This window comes from Nicotiana tabacum, chromosome 24 (assembly GCF_000715075.1).
Source record: "Nicotiana tabacum cultivar K326 chromosome 24, ASM71507v2, whole genome shotgun sequence".
Classification (NCBI taxonomy): domain Eukaryota; kingdom Viridiplantae; phylum Streptophyta; class Magnoliopsida; order Solanales; family Solanaceae; genus Nicotiana; species Nicotiana tabacum.
Window position 1 is genome coordinate 5,011,632 of NC_134103.1, and position 26,385 is coordinate 5,038,016.

Below are 26,385 nucleotides of genomic sequence, written 5' to 3' on the forward strand. Positions count from 1 at the left end.
CTTTCTTGTAAATAGGTATTAATTGTTTGAGTATTTTTTATTTATTTATTATTTTTCTTTCATTTAATTTTTCTTTCTTCTTTCTTTTTCTGTTCGTAATTTGCAAGTTGTTTTAAGTTATTTTCTGTTTGTTAACATTTGCAAGAGGATTATGATGGATCTGTGATGAACATTTTGGATTTTAAGATAAAGGTTTGGGGTTTGGTATCATAAAATACATTTGGACCATTCAGTCAACTCGATTAAAGTAGAGTATTGAACAAAAAAAAAAATTTATACTTTTTTTTAGCTCTTGGGCCAAATTATAAGATTCTACAAAGCCCATAATAATAAAATTCATAAGCTAGCCTACATTTTTTTTATAATTAATTTACTTCATTTCCTCCATTATATTATCCATATATCTCATGACCTTGTAATAATCTCAAATTTAGGAAAAATAATAATTCATAAATATTAGTAGAATGTTTTAGGCGCGCTCTTAATTAATCAAATTATCGTGATTATGTATACGTTCGCGTGACGTTATTACGATTTCCAAAATTAAAGGCAAGGTATGCGTTCGCGCAACTTTGACGGAACGGTCTTAATAATAATAAAAGTGTTATCAATTGTGTACATGCACGCATGACATAATTTTTTAATGCGCCAAACAAAATGGGAACACGTACGCGTGACTCATTTTAAGATAATCCTTAATTACGAATAATCAAGCATTCAAAAGCGGATAGATAAAACATGGAAACAAATAAATCACAGTTTATCCAAAATCAACTCAAGCCAAGTTGTAGTCAATAAAGCGACCATGTTAGAACTACGGGACTCGGGGAATGCCTTACACCTTCTCCCCGGTCAACAGAATTCATTACCCGGACTTTATTTTCGCAGACTAATAATAAAAGAGTCAAACCTTCCTTTGACTAGAGATTCAAATAAAAGGTGACTTGGAACACCCAAAAAATCAATTCCGAGTGGCGACTCTGTAAATAAAATAATCCCTACTCAAATTTATCACTTTAATTGAAAAAACTCCTTAACCCACAATCCACATAACATAATATCATTTTGGGGGTAGAAAAGGGGTGTGACAACAAGTCTTACCCATTTGTTTGAATTGACCATCTATTCGAACCATTTTTACTCTCGAGAGCACTTGAATTTGTTATGAACTTAGTAAAAGTTAAAGTGTAGGGTGTTGGTTTGGCTTTTGAGCGGAGCTATTGAAATAAGGAGAAAGGTGCAATATTTTAAAAAAGTAAGAGCCACTTGAACTAGAAAAAAAAAATACTCATTGATAGTGGTAACTCTTGATGTATTTGTGCTTAAAGAAGTTGGGAGTTGATGTATACTGATGTGAAGGTGGAGTTATGGTTTGACATAAGTATGGAGTTTTAAATGGTTAAATTGTATGTATTAAAGTGCTTAGGGAGGTGTAGTCACATTTATACCAACCCTGCAGCTTACATTACAACTAAATAAAGTACTACTTGATCCTTGATTGAATGAGCTCAATTAGTATAGTAGTACATTATGGACAAGCTTATGGTACATCTTTTGTGGCACATGAATGTTGTTTCTGAGAGTGAGTGAATTCTTCCTATCTTGAGTTCCTAATTGTTCTTAAACTTTATTGTGTGTGGAACTACTCTCTATTGTTGTGTGAGAACACTTAATTCATGAAGAAAAGGTAATGTCATTGACCTCTATATTAGAGTAAGTGAGCAGGTTGTGAAAAATGTGTCGTGTTGTTAAGTCAACTCTTGAGGCGAGGATGTTACGGTATTGTGCTTAATCTGTTTGATTATTCTTGGAGTGATGAGTTAGGAGGGTTATTTATAAAGGTCGTGTCTATATGAAGTGTAATTTGATTTCTCGAGGACAAGCAATAGTTTAAGTGGGGGTGTTGATGGTAGGCTATAATCCCGTATTTTAGTAGCTTATTACACTATAATTTACTGCACTTTACTTGTGTTGAGCTTTAATTAGTAGTATTTTTGTACTTATGATGTGTTTTATGCCTTGTAAGAGTGATTCCGAGTTATGTAGATGTTGTGGAGCTATTTGGAGCTTTGAAGTCTAAGTAGAATCCCAAGCAATTAAGTCGAGATCACGTTCGGGGGTCGAAAACCAAGTCTGGATGTCAAAAATTTAAAAAACTCATTTCTGGCCACAATTTGCACTATCGCCTCGCGGAATGCCCCGCGAGGCATGGGGCGCTAGTGCAAAAAGTGGCCAGAAATCATATTTTGGTACGTTCTGGAATTTTCTATACGCGCGCCGCATGGTGCGGCGTGGTAGCCCAAAAATATTAAAGTGACCTCCCATTTCCGCTACAAAGGGTAGTTTCGTCCGAGGTTTGTTTTGGGGGCGGCTTAAATACACCAAAACACCATTTTAGAAGGACTTTTGACACATTTTCGACCTAAGGAGGCTAAGAAGGAGTTGGAAGAACACAAGCACAAGGATTTCATCATTCCTTCTTCACTCAAGATCCGGGTTTGGATTGAATTTATGTTTTCCTATACTTTAGTTATATTTGGGAAGAACTTATCCATGTCTATGGAGTAGATCCTTTTGGGTTTTGATGGATTTGGTGTATTGATGATTGTTTGTAGATTATAACTCTATTTTTATGTATTTGAATCGTTTTTGGAAGATTTAATTGTTGCATCTATATTCACTTGTTCTTGTAATCGAAAGAGGCATAACTTGTGATATCTTTGCATTATATTGTTGGTTTAGTTCATAGATTCTTCTAAGTAATCGAAAAAGTCTAGTTGAATCATTGATTAAACCTAGTTTGAAAAATAATCGAAAGAGGTTTTCCTAAAGACCGTTTCACTACGCATTCTTGCATATCTTCACAGTGCTTAAATTGGTTCATCTTGTGAGGTTAAAACTTAATAGAGAGAGGAATTTTTGCTAAACGTTTGAACTAATTATAGAGTGAATTCGAGAGACTCACTTGAACATTGGAAGTAAATTATCTAGAGTTAGATCCCGAACAATTATCTTGCACTTATTCCGTCAAAACCCTATCCTCTCCCACCGGTAACCTTAATTGCTTATTCCTTGTTTCGATAGTCACTAGTCAATAGCTGTAGATTTCAGATTTTTAGTCATATAAATCTCAACTGTTGATCCTCCTGGATAGAAATCAAGGTAGAAATTACAAGAATATTGTTTAAATTCGATCCTTATGGATACGATATCATATTATACTATCTTTGACTAGCGAGCACAGTTTGTGTTTTGCGCTCGTCACTACCGGACAACGGCCAAATCAAGTATAGGAGAAAGTCCTTTTTCCCTCGTGTACGGTGCTAAGCCCTAATCCCGGTTGAAGTGGGTGAACCCACTTTGAAATATTCTCAGACAAACAAAGAATCGAACGACGAAGCAATGCTAATCAACTTGGAACCGCTCGAGGGACGCAGGGACTTGGCGCATGTAAGAATGGCAGCTCAAAAGCAAAGGATGGAGCGATATTACAATCGCAGAGCCAACTTCCATTTTTTCAAAGTTGGAGACTTAGTTCTAAGAAAAGTAACACAAAATACCCAGGAGCTCAACACGGGAAAGTTAGGTCCAATGTGGGAAGGTCTTTACCGTATTTCTGTCACTGGGAAAGGTTCATACCAGTTGGAGAACCAGAATGGGGACAAGTTGTCCAGTAACTGGAATGTGGCACACCTCAAAAAATATTATTGCTGATGAACAACACTCAAACAGAAAGTATGTGCTGCACTATTTTTCCCTTCGTTCAGTTTTGGTCCCAATTGGGTTTTTCTGTCAAGGTTTTTAATGAGGTAGCGACAGAAATCATACTATGAAGACAGTAGCAATAAGACCTTTGATAGTAAGGCAAACGAACAAGCTCTCATTCGGGGACGATTAGGTAATCTTTGGTTTGACAGCAAATTCCCACCGGAAAGTTAAGATTGCTATCGAACAGAGGTTACCCGATCGTTCACAGGCACAAACCGTCAAAGGACTGTTAGGTATTTTTTCGCTAGATAGCATGTATTCGTAAGGGGAAACAAGATATGTTGCCGAGTTAAGGATTACCTAGCAATTTATTGGTGGGACCTTCGAAGATACAAGACTTCCAGTGTTCCAATTCGCATTCTTCGCATACAAACACTGGGGGGATGATATGAGGATATGGCAACAATGACTTCCACGTCAACCGGGAATGAAAATCTGGAAACAAAATGCATCATCAGGACCGGGGACTGTGCAGCCAGCCCTGTTGAAACAAGTTGTACAAGATAGCCATAAGTAATGGCTATTTCTTTTCTGCATAGCAAAATGCTTATGTAATTTCTGAAAATAGAAGGAATAAAATGAGATCCTTTTGCTTTTATCTTGTTTCTTGTCTACGCGATGAGCTGATTTTGTCATTTGAAAGTTATACAAGTACTTCAAATGTTAGTGCCATAATGAACAGGAGACGTCCTCTTCAAGAGCACCATAAACATAACAGGACCCTCTCTTATAAAAATCCTCACGTTAAAGGGTTGGTTCCGGAAGAATCAATGCCCGAAATCCAAAATATTATCGGGGAAAAATACACCCGAAGCCGCATATGAAAAGGACGCCAAAATAAAACTTGAGCAAAAATTCATAAAAACCCTCACGTAAAAGGGATAATACTCGGAACCAAAATGCTTCGAAGAAAAGGCATCCGAGACTACACATGATAAAGTGCAAATTGAACAACATGCGCGGAATGCTTGAGCAAATGAAAAAGTTAAAAGCTTGCATGGATATTCAAACTAAAGTAAGACTCAAACGATATTTGAACAAAAAGTATGTCTTTGTTCACAAGAACGGGCCAAAACGTTACAAGTACAAAATGAGAAAAGAAAGGAAAAGCTAAACCGCGCGCCTCCGGGACTAAGAAGAAGAGAAGTATCTACATTGCCGGGAAGAGTAGGTGGTTTTGCCGATGGCCCAACGCTTTCCCCAGTTTGGTCTTCGGCCTCATCACCTTTCGATCCTTCTTCAGTTTCCGAAAATTAGGAATTGAAATCAGAAGAACCTGGAGCATCAGCCGGGAGTCCATTTTTTGCAGCCAACTCAAGCTCTCAGGCCTTAACAATTTTGGCATCAACATCAATGATACCAGTTTTGGCCTCTTCCAAGGCTTTTCTCCTCATGCTATACATGGAATAAGTTTTTTCAATAATGAGGGAATCCGCTCGGTGCTTAAGTTATTCTTTAAGTTGAGTAACCTCAGCGGAAAGGTTTTCCCGGGCGGATCTAGCAGATTTGAGGCTGACGTCGAGCTCGCGGACAGTTGAACTAAAGAGCCTATTATGCTCAATAGTTTTCCTATACTTCTCTTCTAGATGGGCATGTTTCACCTCCACGGCAGCAAGCTCTTCACTTTTTGAGTTCAAGGCTGCCTCCAAGTTAATCACTCTTTCAGCGGAGGCAGCCTCACGGTCGGCTACAGCAAGAACGACGTTCTGGACTTCTTCCCATTTGGCCTTGGCCTCATCAAATTTAACCCTCATCAGCCCAATTTCTAGGCTAAGGGTTACCTCTTCTTTCTCACTTTTCTGTAGACGAGCCTCCAAAACAATGGCCTCAGTAGCTCTGGTTTCCAGTTCCGAGAGGCGGAGAACAGTCTAGTCCCGTTTTGCCAAAAGTTGATCCCGTTCAGAAGTAAGTTCTTCCTTCTCATGAATCAACCTTTGAAGGCCCTCAGAAGCAAGAAAGTTGGCCTACAAAACAAGAAGAAGTAGAACTTAGAATACATTCATACTAAAGTAGAAGAAATAACGAAGGAAGAAAAAAACGTACCGTTACGGCATTGTGCATGGCATTGTTCAACAAATACTCTCCTGAGAGTGCCTAAATCTTTTCCCAGTCCTTCTCTAAAGCCAAAAGCTTCATATAATTAGCAAGCTCCACCGGCCGGGATAGCAAGTTGCATCTGGTAAAGACCGAAAGAGTAACAGTCCTCCTCCTTTATGGATCTTCAGAAGGGGCAGCATAATTTTGCCCCAAATTCCCATGAACTGGGGACTATGGAAGAGGAACACCTTCTTCACGGTAAGGTGCGGCCGATGGAGGTGATGTAGCAACTACTGGTAGAAGAGTAGATGAAGATGGAAGCGATGTAGCAGTTGCTGGTGCTGGTGAAGGCAGAGATGAAGCTGATGGAGTTGAAGAATGAGAAGCAGCTGCATCAAATACAGTGCCGGTTGTTGAATGCTCGCCAACTAAAGACGGCAAGGACCCGACACTCAGCCTCGCGGTACCAGTTACAGCAATTAGGGCCCGAAAATGGGAGTTGGCATATTCTACTAAATCAGATTCTACCCAAAGTGATGAGGCGTCGCTTTCAGTTGGTGCAATTATCTCAACAGGTCGAGCATCCTGTTGAGATGATGAGGATCGTCGCCTTATATGTAAAGAAGCTCCCTCATCACTAGCTTCTTCATCATCGTCAATCATCACAGTATCTATGACCGGCCCAGAAGGAGGACCAGTCATCATCGCCACCAGAGATGACTCGGGGGCAGCAATCTTTGCCCTTTTATTCTTTTCCCCTGCCGCGGAGGAACGTCTTCTCTTTGTTTGTTTATCCTTCGGACGAGGACTCCGTAAAGAAATATTTGCACCCGAAATAGGCCCAGAGACACCTGTTCAAGTAAGTACTTCCTGAAGCAGCCTCACCGCATCAGCAAGATCAGCCAAAATGTCCTCCTCGGGGATAGCAACAGAGCCCGTATATAGACCTAATTCCATGAACAAAGTCAGAAGGGTTCAACCAAGTTCTTCATATACAAAAATGGAAGCAAGGTAAATTAGAGTTACCATGATTTTTGGCCTTCCACCCGTATTTAAGGGCCAGTTCTTTCCACGAGTGAGTTTCGGGAATTGTGACATCCAAAATATTCTGAACCCACCGGTTCAAACCTTCCACCACCGGTGGGAGCCATCGAATTGCTGAAACATACGAAGGGTGAAAAGATGATACGGCCATAAAAGAATATCTAGTAAGAGGAATATTATACAAAGAACTTACGAGTGCGGTTCCAAGCAACTGAAAAGGATGAAGCCGTTGTCGGAATGATGCCGTTTGTGGCCACTGCAACGAACCGTTCCATCCACCCACGGTCGTTGTCATCATCCATGCTAGACAACAAAGTATGGTGGCTACGCTTGCAAAGGTTTATCATTCCCGCGGAAGATTTTGGGGGAATAGAGATTCATCACATGAGCTAAGGTTAGCTCCTCTCCAGTTTTTTGGTACAAGCATCGGAGGCAGGCGATCGTCCTCCACACTAAAGGACTTACCTGTGCCAAACATACCTGGTAGTGAAGGCAAAACTCCGCAATCACGGAATCAAGCTCTCCGCTCAAAGAAAACGCACCCAAAGTAAAGGGATACGTAAAAAAAAATATGTAAAACCTTCTTTGGGAAGGGTCACTCGCTCTGATAGATCAGGAGCAATAATTTCCAACTCATTACAGCGGCAGTCCTCATTCACAGCAGGAACACTGGAAGGACGAATGGAAGAAGGATAACTTCTAACAGGCCACGTAAGAGGGTTAGCAGTAGGAAATTTCTCTTCAAAATCCTTCGAAATACTAAGACTTCTTGGGATAATGGAATCCACTGTTGGAGGAACGGAATCCTCGGTTTTGTTCTTATTCTTTGTAGAACCACCACATTCGGAGGAAGAAGCCATTGGAAAAGAAGAAGGTAAAGAGTTTGTGTTTGAAGAAAATTAGAAAAATGATGGAAAACAAGGATGCAAATCACAAGCTCAAGCAATTGTGAAACGAAAAGGAAAAGAAAGTTGCGTATAAGTAAAATTTTGGCGGCTAAATTCATGGTCATGATTACCTCGATAATCGGCAAAAGCTATGATGAATCATGGGATGACACGTGTTCGGGCATTAAATGCGGAGAGACGTGCATCTAATCAACTGTCAGAGACCTTCAGAGGGAATTATAGTAATTCCCTCCAAAAAGGTGTTTCTACCAACTTCCCGGTAACACAAAGTTATGTCATCGGAAAGCAGGAGGACTATCTGTATAGGGTAAAATATGATATGACACGTGGCTGACTAAAAGGAGGACATGTGGAATTCAAGATGGAATGGCTGAGGATCGAACGCAGCCATTGCACCTGTCACCGGAACAGATAACATTCATAAAAGTGTATTAAATGCTTTGTGCCCGGTAGCATTTACTAAGGAATATTCTACAGCATTAAGAGCGACGGTCCTTTACAAAGAATTTTTCACTTACACTCAGCGTTACATCTTTATCACCTCATAATTGGCATTAAAGGAGGGCATGATTCTAAGACCTTTTTCCCTGGGTATAGCTATAAATAGTGAGCTTAGTTACCATTATAAAGAACACGAATTTTCTCGCAAGAACATATACTATATTCTATACAAAGCTTTATACAATTTCACTTTCTTGCTTTTTGATCTCATCATTACTGAGTTCGGAAACCGTGTTCACGGAATTACCATCTTTGCTATTTCATCTACATTCTAAAGCTAAGTATTGTGTATTTCTTCGATTATTATATTATTTCATGATCAAATTAGTTTACTTGTCTAGAAATCACGTATAAATTCAACTGTACCATTTTCCGAATAAACAAAAAAAAAAATTAAACGAGTGACGTTAACAATAGCCTTGAATGGCTTTGAAAAGTTACAAAACGTTGTTATATACGTTACAAAAAGTTACAAAAAGAATTTTCTTTGTAACAGTCATTAGCATCTCATTATTCGGTAGTCCTTTAATGTTATATACATTGGAGCTTTATTGCTTTAAGCTAGCCATCCGATGAGATGGTGTTTTCTTATCGATAAATTTCAAGTTCTTTTTTGATTTGAGGGGTGGAAAAATCTAAGAGTATAAATTTTTGCTATATATATATTTTTTAGTGTTGGGTTTTATTATGTTAATCTTTGTTGTTTTTGTTCCTAGTTATACTAGAAGAGTTTGTTGAATCCTGGGGGATACGCCTAATTTTATTTATTACGGTGTGGGCAAAATATCCTTAAGGACAGTGTCCTTGACACGCCTCAAACTAAATCTTATTCTCCATAATTCAATATTTTTCCAACAACTTGTGCCGACGGAAAGTAACAGATACCTGATGAAATAATCGAGGTGTGCACAAGCAGGCCACGACACCACTGTCATAAAAAACGGACAAAATATTCTATTTGGATGAATTCATCTGCAATTTGTAGCTGAGATAGTGTTTACAATGGCTATGATCCCCTTTTCGACTTTCATTGATCTTTGTTAGGAGTAATTGTTATCTAGGGCTTCCAAATTTAATTCTCTTCCCATGTAAGATCATCATGATAAACAGAAAATAAAGGATAGTTTACCTTGAAACCAGCTATGAAGGTTAGACTTTAGAGCTAGTTAAACGTAAGATATTTAGTTAAATGATTTAATTTACTTGAGATGCTAAGATATAACACATGAGATTGGAGAATAAAATTGGAAAGATCTTATGTTCCTTGTATTTTAAATCAAACACTATATTATAGAAATCCTTCAAACATACCCTTATGAGGCATAATTTTAATTTGTCTTGTAATCATCTAATATGGAATATATCTCATAAGGAGTGTACGTGTAGAATTTTTATAGTACAGGGGTATAAGTTTTCATTTTAAAATACAATGGATATATCAAAAATTAAATCGAATTACAAAGGTGTTTAGTGTAATTAACATTCTCTTCTATTTACACGAGTCTTTTGATTTGGTGTTATTTGACTAAATTGGTTATTAGGGATTGTTTGTGTTGGTATTTGAAAGTTTTGTTTTAAATTTGAGATCATTTGGAGCAGATTTGGGGTGGTTTGATCGAAATTGAAGTTGCAAATTTGAAAAAATACTTTGTTAAAACAACCCCAAAAAAGTATACCAATCAAATAGACATCTGAACAACTTAATATATAGGTAGAGTAAACATAGCATCAACTCAACCAACCCAGTAGAAAAACCCTGAAGAAAAAAAGTATTACAAATTGGGTAGACTTTGATGAATAACTTAATCCAGTAAAGAAATCCTTGAAGAGTTGTGTGCGGGTCCGAGGGTTATTCTTTGAATACCGTCAATTTTGGGGATATTCAGCTAAGACCAGCCCCTTGCGGAGCCATTCCTGTCAATCTCCCTCAAAGGCATCATTATGAATTAAAGGGTCGTTTGGTACATGGGATATATAAGGATAATAATTTCGGGATAAAGTTTGGGATTAACTTTATCCTATGTTTGGTTTGGAGTATTAGCTAATCCGGGGATAACTTTTACACTAAAATGATGAAATTAGTTATCCCATATAGAATGTGAAATAACTAATCCCTTTGGTATATGAGATATGGATAATAATCTCGGGATAAAGTTTGAGATTAACTTTATTCCATGTTTGGTTTAGGGTATTAACTAATCCCGAGATAACTTTTACACTAAAATGATGAGATTAGTTATGGGATAACTAATCCTATGAAATATCTCACCTCATAGGATATCTCATATCGCACCATTGTACCAAACGACCCCAAAGGGATTAAACAAATTACCATGAAAGCCTTACATTTTGTAAAATTTCAGGCCCAAAGGTGCAATTGGGCTAGCTGAGGCCCGTTAATACTGCTTTCCAAACTGTCGTGCTTGAGTGTTTTCTTGCTACAAATTAGGAATTTAATGATCTCATCATTTTACTAGGATACGTGAAAATGATCGTGGCTAATTACAATTTGAATTTTAAAAAAATGGACCTATGAAGACTTCTTGTGTTTTATTTATTGATTTTCTGTGCTATTTTTTACCAATACGTGAAAACGATCGTATAAGAAAAAGAACATTTATTAGGAACCATAAAATCTCTCAGCTTCATTTTATTTTCAAATGAGAACTTGAGATTTAACTTTAAACTTCCAAGTGAAGCAAACTCATATTGCACCTTTAATATCAAGATGTGTTTCGGGTTTTAATTTCTAAATTAAAATCTCGGGTTGGCCAAAACATCTTGGACAAAGATTATTTTTAGCTCGCGACCGAAACTATTTATGTCTACTAGCCACAAACGTATATAATATATATATATATATATATATATATATATATATATATATATATATATATATATATATATATATATAATTTTGAATTTATATATATAAATTTTTTTAAATAAATAAATTTTATTGTCAAGATAAATTTTACTAGAATTTGTAAATTTTTACAATAAAGAAAATAAGATATGAGAAAAATTGAATTTTATATTTTCCTAAAATCAATAATATTTCCCTTTCAATTGCTTTTGCCGCTCCCCTTTAACTTTATGGAGCTAAATTCTTGAACAGCACCATCAAAATTGAAGGCTCCATTAGAATTAAAGGTTTCTTTATTCAAAGAATTAAAGAAAAAGTACTATATATTAAAATAAAGTCATACCATGGGAAATGTTGCATGGAATCAAGCAAATTCTAGCATTGATTTGGCCCCACGTTGGAGACAAGAAGAGAAACAGAAGGTCATTATTTATATTTTTAGTAAAGTGTGAAAGACAAATTAAACAAATCATATAGCTAATCAAAGTCCCAAACTTTGCCTTTTGTCGTTAGACCAAATCATTAATCTTCTTGCTTTTAAACATAACTTGCACTTCCAAATACGAGCGCTATCTACCTTTTTTGCTTTGCTTGATTATTGTACTTCTCTTTGTTTTCTATTTTCGTTTTCTTTTTTCTTCTTTGCCAAAATAGTCATTAATGGCAACAATGCCTTTGCGACCTTGGCTAAGTCAAGACTAATTGCAAATGATCTTTAAACGATAATATATTTAATACGTTAACACAATCGATCGCCATTTGTGAGCGCGTGCGACCCTCGCCCTGATAAATATTTATTTCCAGTTAATATCAAATCAAACAATGTAACTTTAAAAGTTAAAAATTCCAACGAAAATACATATCACTTAAATATAGTTATGAAATAATTATATGTATGTAAAGTTCGATTGATTGATGAAACATTCGATGTAAAGTAAAATTTTATCACCTCGCATCATTTCGACCCTCTCGGGCTAGGCCTACAAGCTCAACCAAATTTCTCACTCAAACTCCTTTGGACGGGCAATATAACATCTTTAATGATCATAGTTTTTTATATTAATTATCAGCTATATGTTTTTCCTTAGCTCATCTATTAGAGCTCGGGTTTGACCGACCATCTAACCTAAACTCTAGCTTCGCCCCTAGCGTTCTTGAACATTGAACGGAAAACCGAGGTTATTTATAAGAGTTTGTTAAATGGGATTGGAATTATTAAGAGTCCTTTTGGATATAAGAATTTTTATACTTTTTTCGAAATCAGTGTTTGGCCATAAAATTTCTAATTTCCAAAAAGCTGTTTTTCAAAATTTTCACTCAAAGTACTCACAAAAATTCAAAAACAACCCAAAATTATATTCATGTCCAAACACGTGTGTTTTTCAAATACCATTTTTACTTCAAAAAAAAATCATTGTTTTTTTAATTTTACAATTCTTATGCCCAAACGCACACTAAATTTTATGAATTCTCATTTGCCCATAATTGATGGTTTTGTTGAATGTAGACAAATTATCCGTAGTTTAAAATAGTGATAGAGCAAAAAGGGTTCGTTCTTAGCTGACAGTAGCAGAACTGTAGACGGGCGGAGCTACCCTTTAGTTATCGGTTCGGACGATCCAGTAACTTTTATTTAGATCATGTATTTGCATAAGAAAGTTTATTAAATATGTTTAAATATTCAATTACGAACTCAGTGACAAAAATAAATTATGAATTCAATGACATTCAAAACTCATAAACTTCAAATCTTAGTTCCGACTATACGACACTAGAGTGACAAATGATGTTCCAAAGGCGATAAATCTGAGTTTCTTCAGAAAGATGTATGGGTTTGTACCCAAAAAGCAAAAGTTAAAATGGAGAATTTCAAGGAGACCAAAAGAACGTTGCTTTGTTTCTTTATTCAGCCGTAGGCAATCCCTTTTTGAAGCTTTTTTTCTCATTTTCTGGACACATCTACCACTAAAGCTAAGCCCTAGCACTTCCTCTATCTTTTTTCCTTACTTTATAATAATATTAATTCGTTTTAATATTTTTCTTTTGCTGTATACAGAATATATAATATATCATAACACAAAATATTAGTTTTAAAGAAAACTTGATTGTTATAAATTATAATTGTTATAAAAAGATCTAACTGTAGTATAAACTTTAAAATAAAGAAGTAAAATATACATGATGATCGTTATAACAGGTCTCACTCTACTATAAACTTCTGGATAAGAAAGGAATATATGCATTACTGTACAAACAAACAAAAGCTTTGTAGAAAATTCTATAATTTATTGAACTTTTAAATTAAGAAAATACCTCATGCACCTTCTAAATGGGATAAAACCTCTTTATTGGTTTCAAAGTAAGGGTATACTTTGGGCAAACCCGAAATTCAAATCGAAATTTAAATTTTTTGGATTTTTTGTTTGGATTTTCGAATTACGGACTTGATTTTGGGTTTAATTTTTAAATTTTTTGGATTTTGGATTGAATATTGGATTTGGTACTTCGAAATTTTGGATATCCGAAATTTTTATGCTTTGTATTTAATCCATTATCCATATGTCAATAGTAATAAGTTCACCCTACTCACTATATATTATCTCATATATTCATCATTAATTACAAAGTTACTGTCAAAATACTTTCTATTTGGACATGGTTTTACTATTGCTACTTCTTATCGGTCGTATTAATGTCTCTATTATATTTTCTTGATAATAATTTTATTACTTGAATATTTTATTTGAATGATTGCGGTGAGAATGAACTTTTCAAGCAATTTAACATGAGTATTTCATTTAGATATTCATTTTTGTAAAAAGAAGAAATATCTCAACTTATAAGCTCAAAACCGAAAAACTGCTTATTCAAACTGCTTAATCTGAAATCGAATTTAAAAACTTCGATCAAATCCGAGCTTATTTGGATTGTTATTTCTTCAACCCGAAATAATGTAAACTAAGAGTCCACCAAACTGTATAGAGAACCTAGTTCTTTATCAGTTCCCACAGAACACACATAATAGTAAATAAATGACACGACACTATTTTACGTGAAAAACTCCTAGTACACGAGATTAAAAACCACGACCTACACTCGTAGGATTTCAACTTCACTAACCGAGCAAACTATAGATTACAATATATTGTAATCTAGGAATTAAATTCTTAATCCCTCAACTACTTGCAATAACTCTATTGCAAGCCTCTTTGTAATAACTCTATTACAAAGCTTACTACTTGACTAACTCTATCCAAACACAAAACACACGGTTTATGGTTTTACAAAAGATATATATCCTACAAAATGCTTCTAACTAAGCTGAGTAGAAATTACAAGTAAATAATACTAACAAAGATATAACAATACTAAGGACACATAATAAACTCAGTGCTGGGATCTGGTCTTTTGTTCTGTTGCTACTTTGTTCTTCAAGCCTTGGAGTCAATGAAAGGCGACAACACACTTCATAGAGACTTAATGATTTAGGGTTTGCAAGTGTGTGTTTTCCCTTGCCTCGTGTTGGTAATATATATGTGACGTCATTGGGATGATGTAAGCAAGTATCTGGTACAAGACATGCTCAATAAAGTGACTGTTGCATTGTTGCATGTGCAGAGAAACGTCCAAAATAAATGCATCATTTAAAAAATAAAAAGATATTTTGTTTTAAATATAGTCATATTTCATTAAATGATCTAACAACCTGAATAGGAATAAAGAATAATTTGAGAAACTATAAAGAATAACTTAAGGGCCCATTTGGCCATAAGAAATTGTTTTCTTTTATTTTTTTAGATATTTTTTTACTTTTTTCAGAATCAATGTTTGTCAAAAAAAATTTTATATTTCTCTTGAAATTTAATTTCGAAATTTTTCGAAAATTTGAAAAACTCCAAAAAGTTATTTTTTTAAAAAAAATTCACTTTAAATCACTCAAAAAAATTCAAAAACAACTCCAAATTGTATTCATGTCTAAACACAACTCTAATTTTTAAATATCATTTTTATTTATTTATTTTTACTTTTTTCGAAATTTTACAATTCTTATGTCCAAACACCCACTTAGTCAAGTACCTATGTAAATAATTTACTAAATAGTTTTGTGCGATAAAACCTTGAAGTACCATTTACAATGGAACTCATGGAGTATTATCATTTTGCAACTTTTAAATAGTAATATAGACGTCTCTTAAAATAAATATAAATAACAACAAATTCAGTGTAATCCTATATAGAGTCTGGGGAGGATAGTGTGTACGCAACCTTACCCCTATCTTGTGGAGATAGAGAGATTGTTTCCAATAAACCAACAGTTGTATATATATTATATTAATATAATCAATATTTTATTCGCCCCATTTTATGTGATACTCTTTCTCTTTTAGTAAGTCTCAAAAAAGATATATTTCTATATTTAGTAATAATTTAAATTTTTATTTTTTTACTATTAATGCGATGATTTCTTGCCATAGAAATTTTTATAGATTATTTCAGATTACAAATTTTAAAAATTTTCTTTTATTTCTTAAATTCCATATCCAATGAAACATAGAGAGCAAGATATCTTGTAGATTTGACTAGCAGTACATTCATGCGGTTATTTTTAACATAACCCTAAGACTATAGACTATAGTAAGTACTAAAATAAGAGTTAAGCATTAACCTAAATAATCGCTAACCCAATTGATGTATAATTATATATAATTAATATATAATATATACATAATTAATGTATAATTTATAATTATAACGGTTAGAAAAAATAAAGGTAAAAACCGCGCATTAATTCCCCTGAAATGTCACGTTATTATCATACATTAATTACACTCAACCCCTCCTTCCCGTTACCACCTTCTCTCTTCCTTCTTCACTTCTTCCCCTCACACTCTCCACTCTCTCCTTCACACTCTTCAATGGCTAAAAAACTCCATTACACAGTCCTTTCTTTCTTCTTCCTCTTCTCTCTTCTCAAATATTCCTCTTCTCTAAACCCAGATATTCAACCATTACTAGCTTTCAAATCAGCTTGTGACCAAACCAACTCACTTTCCAACTGGAACTCTAGCACCAACCCATGTACATGGACTGGAGTTTCATGTCTTAACAACCGAGTCTCTCGACTTGTTCTTGAAAATCTTAACCTCAAAGGGTCTTTTCAAAACCTTTCATCTTTGAAAGAACTTCGCGTATTAAGCTTAAAAAACAACCAATTTTCAGGTCCAGTTCCGAATCTTTCTAAACTTACTGCACTTAAACTACTGTTCCTTTCGCATAATGAGTTTTCTGGGGATTTTCCTGTGTCTTTAACGTCTCTTTTTAAGCTGTACCGGCTTGATCTGTCGTATAATAACTTTTCCGGTGAGATTCCGGCGAGTGTAAACCGTTTAACTCATTTGCTTACTCTTCGTTTAGAAGAAAATGATTTTTCCGGTGAGATTTCTGGGGTTAAGCTATCTAACCTTCAAGAGTTTAATGTTTCGGGTAATAAACTTGTTGGGGAAATACCCATTTCGCTTTCTGGTTTTCCGGTTTCTGCATTTGTTAAAAACCGGGTTCTTTGTGGTTTTCCATTGCCAAAATGTGCGGTGAATATTCCTCGTGACCCGACAATGGCAGCTCCGGTGAGTCCGAAAAGTACTGTGGCTTCTTCTCCTAGTATATTGCCTGTGACCACAACATCCGCTGGTCCAAAAGTAACGCGTCATAGCAGTGGAAGTAAGATGAGTTCATTAGCAATAATCGCTATTATACTTGGGGATGTGTTTGTTCTTGTTGTTGTTTGTTTATTGCTGTACTGTTTCTTCTGCACTCGGAAAATGTCATCTCAGAAACATGGGTCACACATTCTTGAAGGTGAGAAAATTGTGTACTCGTCGAGCCCGTATCCGAATACGGGCTTGGGTCAGGGCCAAACGGGCGGGTTCGAGAGGGGGAAGATGGTGTTTTTCGAAGGGGCGAAGAGATTTGAGCTTGAGGATTTGTTGAGAGCGTCGGCTGAGATGTTGGGGAAAGGTGGATTTGGTACTGCTTATAAGGCAGTGTTGGATGATGGAAATGTAGTGGCTGTGAAAAGATTGAAAGAATTGAATGTTTGTGGGAAAAGAGAATTTGAGCAACAAATGGAAGTTTTGGGAAGACTTAGACACCCAAATTTGGTTGGTTTGAAAGCATATTATTTTGCTAGAGATGAGAAGTTGTTGGTCTATGATTTCATGACTAATGGCAACTTGTTTTGGCTTCTTCATGGTATGTTATTTTCAGACTTTTGTTCTTCAAGAAATTGATAATACTAAAATATTTACAAATGGCTTATTTTTTAATGAAAATGTGATCTTTAGGATTGTGTTGTTGAAAAGAATATTGATTGATTTGGGATGGTAAAGTTTGGGAAGTAGTAGCTTGAATCACATGGGGCTTGAGTCTGCCTTTTTGTCTTTAATTGCCTTTTGGTCTGCAACAGTTAATCAGTAGCCTCTGATGCATAATAGGAATTGAGATGGGATGTATGATTGTCAATACTAGACAGTAGTTTTGGCCTTTTGGAGGGGGAGGGGTTGGCCACTACTGAGCTTTGGTTATGGTTAGTTTAGTTAATGTTTCTAAAGAAAAAGTTGCATATTTTGAAGCAAGCTATGTGAGATTACTGAAAATGGTAGTACTGAAAATCAATATAATATCATGGTAGTCCTGTTTGGGAGTTTCTTTTATCCAATTGGAGCTTCAAAATTAGTGCTGGTGATTGGCCACTTATTCAATTTGCATTTGGGATGGGCAAATGGGATTTGTGTAGAATTTGCATCAGATATGCATTGCAATTGTGATTATATTGTTCAGTACATGATATAACCTATATAGTCAAGTATTAGAGTTTTTTTGGGAAGGTATGTTAGTAATTTACATTCTTTGTAACATAGGTTATCCTGATAGTCAAATGCAGGGAGCTCTATATTTAAGTTCAAACTTTCTTTTAGTTTTCTTATTTTAAAAAAAAGTTTTTCAAAGAATCTAATTTACTCAGAATGGTCCTAAAGTGAGAAGATTAGAGCAAAGGAAGTCTCTTACCAGCTGTATATACTGTGTTTTTCTCTCTTCTTCGGGCTAAAGCAAAAGAAGGAAAATTCCACCCTTTTAGGCAAAGGATGCCCTACTGTCCTATTTTTCTCTACAGCGTTTGCTTGTCTTTTTGACCGCACAAGTTCTTCACATAGTGCCATTCTGCAAATCTTGCATCTGTTTGGTAGGTAGATAATGAAATAAGCTCTTGTTTGTTTCTGGTTCAAATAGTACAGGATCAACTTGTTGAATTGCACCTATCACTCATGTAACAGTATACAGCTGCTTCAGATGTTATTTTTCTCATCTTAGGACTAGGAACTGTTATGTACTATTCCATCAAAAAGTTTGTTGTTTCAACTTCATACTCCTGTCCTCTCTTTCCATGCTTTTGTTCTTTTGTTTGGTTTAAGTTGTCCTTTCATCTTTCAATAACAAACACTAGTAGTGTGTTACTGTGTTAGGCAAATAAACAGACAAAATGGAAATGTTTGATTTTTGTATTTAGGGAAAATATTTTGATGGGGACTTTTGGCGTAACTATTAAAGTTGCTGCCATGTGACCAGAAGGTCACGGGTTCGAGACGTGGAAACAGCTTCTTGCAGAAATGCAGGGTAAGGTTGCGTACAATAGACCCTTGTGGCCCGGCCCTTCACTAAACCCGCGCATAATGGTAGCTTAGTACACCGGGCTGCCCTTTATTTTGATGGGAATGATCTTTTTTGCTACAGGAAACAGAGGGCCGGGAAGAACTCCTTTAGACTGGACAACAAGGTTAAAGATTGCAGCCGGAGCGGCTCGAGGGCTAGCCTTTATCCACAACTCATGCAAATCCTTGAAACTAACTCATGGCAATATCAAATCAACTAACATCCTCATTGACAAAGGTGGCAATGCACGTGTCTCCGACTTTGGTCTAGCCATCTTCGCGACGCCATCTTCCGTCCCAAAAACCAATGGCTACCGAGCCCCTGAAGTAGCATTGGATGGTCGAAAAATAACTCAAAAATCCGACGTCTACTCATTCGGGGTCCTACTCCTCGAGCTGCTAACCGGAAAATGCCCCTCGGTCGTGGATAATGGTGGTCTTGGAACCGGCTATGGAGGCGTCGTGGACTTGCCGAGGTGGGTGCAATCCGTGGTGAGGGAAGAGTGGACAGCGGAAGTGTTTGATTTGGAGTTGATGAGGTATAAGGACATTGAGGAAGAAATGGTGGGGTTATTGCAGATAGCAATGGCTTGTACTGCAGCATCACCAGATCAAAGGCCAAAGATAAATTATGTTGTGAAAATGATTGAAGAGTTGCGTGGGGTTGAGGTTTCACCTTCTCATGACACTGCTGATTCTGTTTCTGACTCTCCTGCTGTTTCTGAAGATAATACATGTGGTGCAAGTCAGTGATATTTAGCTTAGCTAGTAGTGAAAGGTTTTATTAGTTTATTCTTCTGAGTTTCGTAAATTAACCTTTTAGTCTTGATCCTTTTCCTATAACAGAAGATATTAGGAGAACGTTTACAAGCTGAAATTATTCCTCTTTTGTCATTTTTTAGTTTATTTTCTAGTATAAGTTAAGCTTTACATTTTTTCATTGTGCAGCCATTACAGATGAACTCATACCATCCACTTAAAGTAAGATTTTCCACTTTTTCCCGATTCTTAAGTTCCCCAATTCTTTGCTCCGGACTTCCCAAAAAAAATGTAAAGTAATTTTCAATTCGACACACAGTTAATCTATCATAAATAAATATTACTACTAATTAATATAATTTTCATTTCCTCTTCTGAGTCTGTCTTCTATAAGTTTCATACTGACCGAGTTGAGCAAGCAACATAAGGTCTTGAAGGTTTTTTTTTTTTTTTTGATTCCCACTCGATGTTTGCTACCCGTATTGGAGCATGACTATATCCGGATTCGAGCCAGGTAGGGCCCCATTCGGGAGTAGCGCTCCCTACCAAGGATTTAAGGTCTTGAAGTTGCTAAAAGCATTAATATCACATTTTGGAAACAAACCAAAATAAATATATTGTTGCTGATTCCAAAAAATAGACGTTCTAGATAACCTAATTAATTTCCCGATATGAAACTCACCCTCCTCAAAAAAGAAAAGAAAAATTGATATATGCTAGTAAAAATTTACTTGCACCTGATATTTACACGAAATCAATAAATGCAAGACATATATTTTTTGTAGATATATTGTTTACGTAATTACATAACCATATTTAAATGTTATATGTTTCACTATAAATTTTAACAAAAACCTTGTCTCACTTGGAAAAACACTAATCAAGAACACTAACTGAACAAGTTACAACCTATTATGAAAGAGCTGAAAATGTTCTTTTATAGAAAAATTGAAATTGTTTACATATCTTCACTTTTATTTTCCTATGACTATGGTTTATTTTTTCCCATCAGACTTTGTTGAACTGATAGAAAAAATCAAACAATGAAAAATTATTGATCATGTGATCACTTGTTACAAAAGAATTGGTTTTTCATGTACATAAAAATGTGTTAATTAATCCTATTATCTGTTGAAATGCATAACCATTGGTGCAAAAATCAGAAGTCTACTCAAAGCATGAGTAGTGAACTTCCTTGCAAACAAATAACACACATTTGTCTTCTCACCATTGTACACACATTGGCTTTCACTCCTCAACTTCTCCAAGAACTCCACAGTGACATCTGACCTATGGAATCGGGTCGGGTGGGGCCCGCCTTTCGACCAATCGACCCAAGTCAAGGTCCGACCCGAATTCATCTTCCCGAATTTCATGCTCACAAATGTCGGCAAGTAATGCTCGTCAGCATAACACGAACCTGTGCAATATTTCTGGAATGCTGGAAAATACGTCTTGTCTGAAACAACCTCGATAGCAAGATCTCTATCTATTTCGAACCATTGAGACCCTTTCATCCATTGTTGAATCTTGATTGTTGGGCTCATTTGATGACGATATCGGCCCCGGCCCACTGGGCCGGGAAGATCATATGTCTCCACGAAATTTTTCGTGGAGTTCATTAGATAAGTGTAGATTGTAGAGAAATTGAACAAGGGAATGCAAGCCTCTGAAAGGAGAACAAATCTTTGGTTGGAGATGTCAAGAAGAGCATTTGCTAGTAGTCTTTTCTCAGCCTCTACCATATTTACTTTGCCCCATTCCACTTCCTGCATTCGTCAATACAACGAGTTTAGTTTGTGACACTATGATCAAGAAACTTATTCATTGAACTTATGTAAGAAACTAAGTACGAAATTCATTTTTTTTTTTTTTTGCCAAGTACTATAAGAATTTATCTTGGAATATATATATTTGAAGCGTACTTTTATCGCTAACCATGATTAGTTTAGTATGCGTTTTCGCCTCGGTCTGTCACTTAACCATAATAAATTAATTATTTTGATGTAAATAACGGGAGTGAGTAAGTTTTATATTGGAAGCACATTTAGCTGCATAAAGGAGGACGAGAACTGTACTTGATATAAAGACTATACATTCAATTGAAGGAATCTATAATAAATTTAGGGATCCCTTCCCCTACGGACTACGGCGTAAGAGAAAAATATCACACCGACACAATGCGCTCATAATTAATACTACATTATATATCTATACATAGTAGGTATTTAGCCTGGCTAAATTAGCTAAAAAATGTTATTTGGTTAATCTATCATAGTCTTTTGCTATGATTAATTGAAACTTATGCCCTAATGTACATTGTACACGTAATCTTGGTTTTATTTAGATTCTATAAAATATTATATTAACTATATAAGTAGGCTTTAATTTCATGAATTACATTATAAGTTGGGTAGGCAAATTACTTAGTAGTATGCTCGAGAAACTTATAAAATTTCTCGTACTTGATGTTTGTACTAAGTCAATAAATGCAAGGTGCTATATATAAACATTTTACTAGCTCCTCACTTATTTCACTGTGTCTTAAAGTTAAGTTGCTTGTTTTGGTGTGAACACCGGATGTTAGTAAATACTTTCTGTTAGAGACGAGCGAATTTTGTTTTGTTACTCTAGATTAAGAATGTGTTTAACAATTTAGCTATTGGTTTTTTATGGTATCAGTCCATTACAGATGTATATTTTAAGCAATATGATGTAATAGTCAGCAGACAAGTAGGGAATATGAGCAAGAAAATCTATCTTTTTTGGTAGTTAGAAGCATTAAGTTGTTGTTACCAGAATAGGTTGGGTGTAGGACCATTTGCATTAGAGATGGCTAAATGAACCCGAGACCTCTAGTTAAGAATAAAAAAGTACTTATCACTCCACCACTACCACTTGTTGGTGTTTGATCTAACAAGATTGTAACAAAACAAGGCCATAGAGTAGTTTGCTTCTCATTAAAGCACACATGGGTTCTACATTACCTTGCATTCCTAATAAGTTGCACATAAAAAATTAAAACAATAGCATTCTAATGTTGGAATTATCAGTAAAGTGAAATGAATTTTTTTTACCAAGAGTAAAAAAAAGAGGGAATGTTATATATTTTCAGACCTCCTCACATGTTCTGATTTTTTGTGACTGGTATATTAAGGTGCTACTACAGGAAACATATATTATAACATAACATGTAGAATGTTGTCTTATTTAATAAACATTGATTAGTAAGTAAATAACTTGTTATAAAAATTAAGTAAACGTATAACTTAAGTCGTTAACAAAATCATATTGCAAAACTGTCGGCGAGAATGATGGAGAAAGAGTCAAGAAAATAGATTTAAAGAAATTCAACCAAGACCAACTTTTAGGCATGTGCTATTTTCCTAGGGTATTTTTCACTTATAACCCACGTCAAAAACTATTAATATTCGGTAGTCGAAACAGTATATAAAATTTGTATAATTTTTGTATATAACATACAGAATATGTATATATACAAAAAATATAAATTTTTCGATTATTATTTTAAAAGCGGCTATACAATGTCATTTTTCTATTTTCTCCTAAGACCCAAGGGCCGGCCATGCAAATCAATTGGTCACAATGTACAAATGTAAGACATTAAAAATTTTGGGCAAAGTATAAAAATTAGCCGGTTGGCAAAAACTAATTGCATTTGCTAGTTAAAAATTATATATATATAAAATAATATCATTTGATGGCTATTATTTTTGGGAGTGATTAAAAAATACATTTCTAAAGAAAATTCTTTCATAAAAAGATGGAAATTTCAACATGATATTGGGACCAAGACGAGGTCATATATTGCTAATAAATCCAACAACTAGGATTTCTAGAAAAACACTAGGTTTCTAATAAATCCTCTTAGAAAAGTTAATCCTCGAATTCTTTTCAAAATCCTTAATTTCTTTTAAATGTAGAGCCATTTAAATTATCATTTTTGCATTTCTTTATTGACTAATCCTTTTGGAATAGTAAAGAACGTGATGATTCTCCACTTCGACTTGACTTTTCATAACAGAAAGAATCATAGCCCTTAGACTTCACTCTATTCTTTTCTTTACAATTCAACAACTTAAATATCCTTCATTAACTATTTTTTTAATTCCATTTTTTGTCAGAGTCCTACACAAACTTTACTAATATGACAAAATGGTCTACTGTTTTGCCCCACTAACGACACATAAATTCCAACGTACCATAGTATAGTGACAAATATTATAAGCCAATTTTTTTTTATCACCGTATGAATTCTAGCAGCCTTAATTGTTAAGAAAAATACTACGTTACTTCCACATTATCTATTCTTTAAAGTTTTTGCACACTCATTAACAAAAAGTTTAATAGTTTTAACCATAAAAATATTTCTCTAAATAATCTCCAAGTTCAATAGCGCAACAAATGACAATAAAATGTCCAGTGTAACCCCATAAGTAATACTTGGGAAGTGTAAAGAGTACACAACCTTACTCATACATTGTGCAAGTAAAGATGATGTTTCACAAAGCGCATTGTTCGAATAAACTCGGAAGATAATGGGTCCACATCACTACCAAAAATATGCTAATTTCCGACGAAAGCGGTACTGACGAGCCAATTTTCGTCGGAAATTAGCTTCTTTTTTTTTTAGTCTCCTCTATCTTTCTCCACTTAAATATTAAGTAGGTTTCGTCTCACTGAATTTACAATCTACTAATTGAAACAATATGAAAGAAATTGTAATAGAAACGAAAAAACAAAGAAACTATAATATGAAACTGACCTTGCTTGGAATTCTCCTGCCATGAAAAATTGGACTTTCAGGTTGTGATTGATTATAAGAAGGATCAGAATGCACATAAATGGAGTAAAACCCTTCATTTCCTTTAAAGAACATTTCCCAAAGTGGTGATAATAAAACTGGCCCTCTTGTTAAAAACATAAAAGCAACTTTTGGAACTCTTTTAAATGGAAATTCTTGAATTTTTGGTACCATAGAAGCTCTCCATAATAATTCTTTATCACTCATATCATGTTGAAGTAAACTAGGTGGTTTAATATACTCATTTAACCCTACTCGGGGTGGCGGCGACCGCGGCGGTGGTGATGGTGGAGGTGGTGGTGAAAAGGGTTGTGAAGAAGAAGAATAAGATAATATTTGGCTATTAATGACTTGTAAATTGAGGCTATAAAAATTCTTGAAATAAAAAGTGAAAATAATACCACAAGTTAAACCACAAGCAAAGAAGAAGAAAGAAGAAAGGAGATTTAGAATATTTAATGGGGTGTTGAATAGTTTGATAGCCATTGCTATGGAGTTTTGGTCTTGATTTTTCATTGTCTTTGGACAAAGGAAAACACACATAGAAGAGAGAAGAAGAAGAAGAAGAAAAGGGAGTAGACTTTTAAAGAGGAAATAATATTTGAATGAAGAAATAAGATCTTATAGTAAATCTAGTGGCAAACTAAGTACCTATTACTAATCATATTTATAAACCAAGTATTAAATAAAGTCTAATATATATACAAAAATAAACCAAAAAAAATCATGCTGTTGTTACAACTTGGAATATAAGTCAACCTTCCATATATGTCATCCACGCGTGCTAAATATAGAGAGCGGTTATTTAAGCTCCTATATAATAATATAATTATAGTAAGTGTAACTTTCTATATAAAGATTATTGTAAGTATCATTTTAAGCATATACTATGAATTTAATGTAACTTATAACTTGGGGAAGGGCTATACTGATCTTCGAGTTTTACTTTTAGGCATTAATTATACAATATAATTATTATATAATAGTGAAATTAAATTGTTCATATATAACTTAAAACCATGTCATATATTAGCCGCCAAACTGCTATAAAAGGAGGTCTGCAAACTCTAGATCGTTCAAATGAGGTGGGTTTTGGAAAGAAAATATTAATGGAAAAGTCAATTTTTTCTTTTTCAAATATTAGAAGGAAAAGGAAAGGAAATTACATGTGCCAGTAGACAAAGAGGAAAGTGGAATTGGCAATTTTTGGGGAATTCGGGACCCATTACTTTCTTAAAAGTTTCTGATCCCTAATATACGTTTAGAGGCCATTTGTTTTGGCAGAAGTTTACTTGCATTTGATATTTATATCAATTTGATATATAAATTAAATGTATCTTTGTGTTCATTTTTATCACGAAATCATAGTTAATTAATCCATAGTTTCACCTTAATATATGACTTAACGATAATAAATTAACATGATTTTATGTAAATATCGAGTGCGAAAACATTTTTACTAGTTACATCTCTCAAATATCAGTTATTTTGGCCAATAAATCTCTTTCAAAATATTTAGAATTTGAAAAAATAAGAAGATATTTGGTTTTTCAAATCTACCTTTGCTGCTCAAATCATTAAAGTCTTAATTGAATGAAACATTTAAGGAAAAACTAAATAATAGTTTAAGCAAAATAAAGTGTTATGATTAAGCTATTAAATATTTTCTCCAAAAGGGTATGTGCAAAAACACTAAAAGAGATATTATATAGACAGGAGGGAGTACTAAATTAATGGATAAATTTGGCCAGTCAAAAATTGGATAGTATGCTTATTTAATTTTCTTCAGTTTTCTGAGGTTTTGATATAATTAAGTAAGGTATGGGTCTAATGAAAAAATTCATACTTCTTATGTGTTACTCTTTTTTTCTTTTTACTTTTTGTTTCTGTTGAAAGTGAGTACAAAAAAGAAAGATAAAAAACTTTGAAAATGTAGTCTACTATTGTCTGTCCCTTTAAACACTTCTCAAA

At 34.7% G+C, this 26,385-nt stretch overlaps 2 protein-coding genes across 2 annotated transcripts; one reads left to right on the top strand and one right to left on the bottom strand.

The window, feature by feature from the left end:
• The first annotated feature begins 15,953 nt into the window (after positions 1-15,953).
• On the top strand, positions 15,954-19,835 carry LOC107765994 (putative leucine-rich repeat receptor-like protein kinase At1g68400). The gene is made up of 2 exons (XM_016584703.2): positions 15,954-17,373; positions 18,913-19,835. Exons 1-2 carry the CDS (start codon positions 16,041-16,043, stop codon positions 19,581-19,583), a joined length of 2,004 nt encoding a protein of 667 aa, XP_016440189.2. The 5' UTR covers positions 15,954-16,040; the 3' UTR covers positions 19,584-19,835.
• Positions 19,836-20,501: 666 nt separating this feature from the next.
• On the bottom strand, positions 20,502-25,071 carry LOC107765993 (glycosyltransferase BC10-like). Its single transcript, XM_016584701.2, has 2 exons — positions 24,376-25,071; positions 20,502-21,358 (listed from the first exon to the last, which is right to left on the bottom strand). Exons 1-2 carry the CDS (start codon positions 24,955-24,957, stop codon positions 20,714-20,716), a joined length of 1,227 nt encoding a protein of 408 aa, XP_016440187.1. The 5' UTR covers positions 24,958-25,071; the 3' UTR covers positions 20,502-20,713.
• Between the last annotated feature and the right edge of the window lie 1,314 nt (positions 25,072-26,385).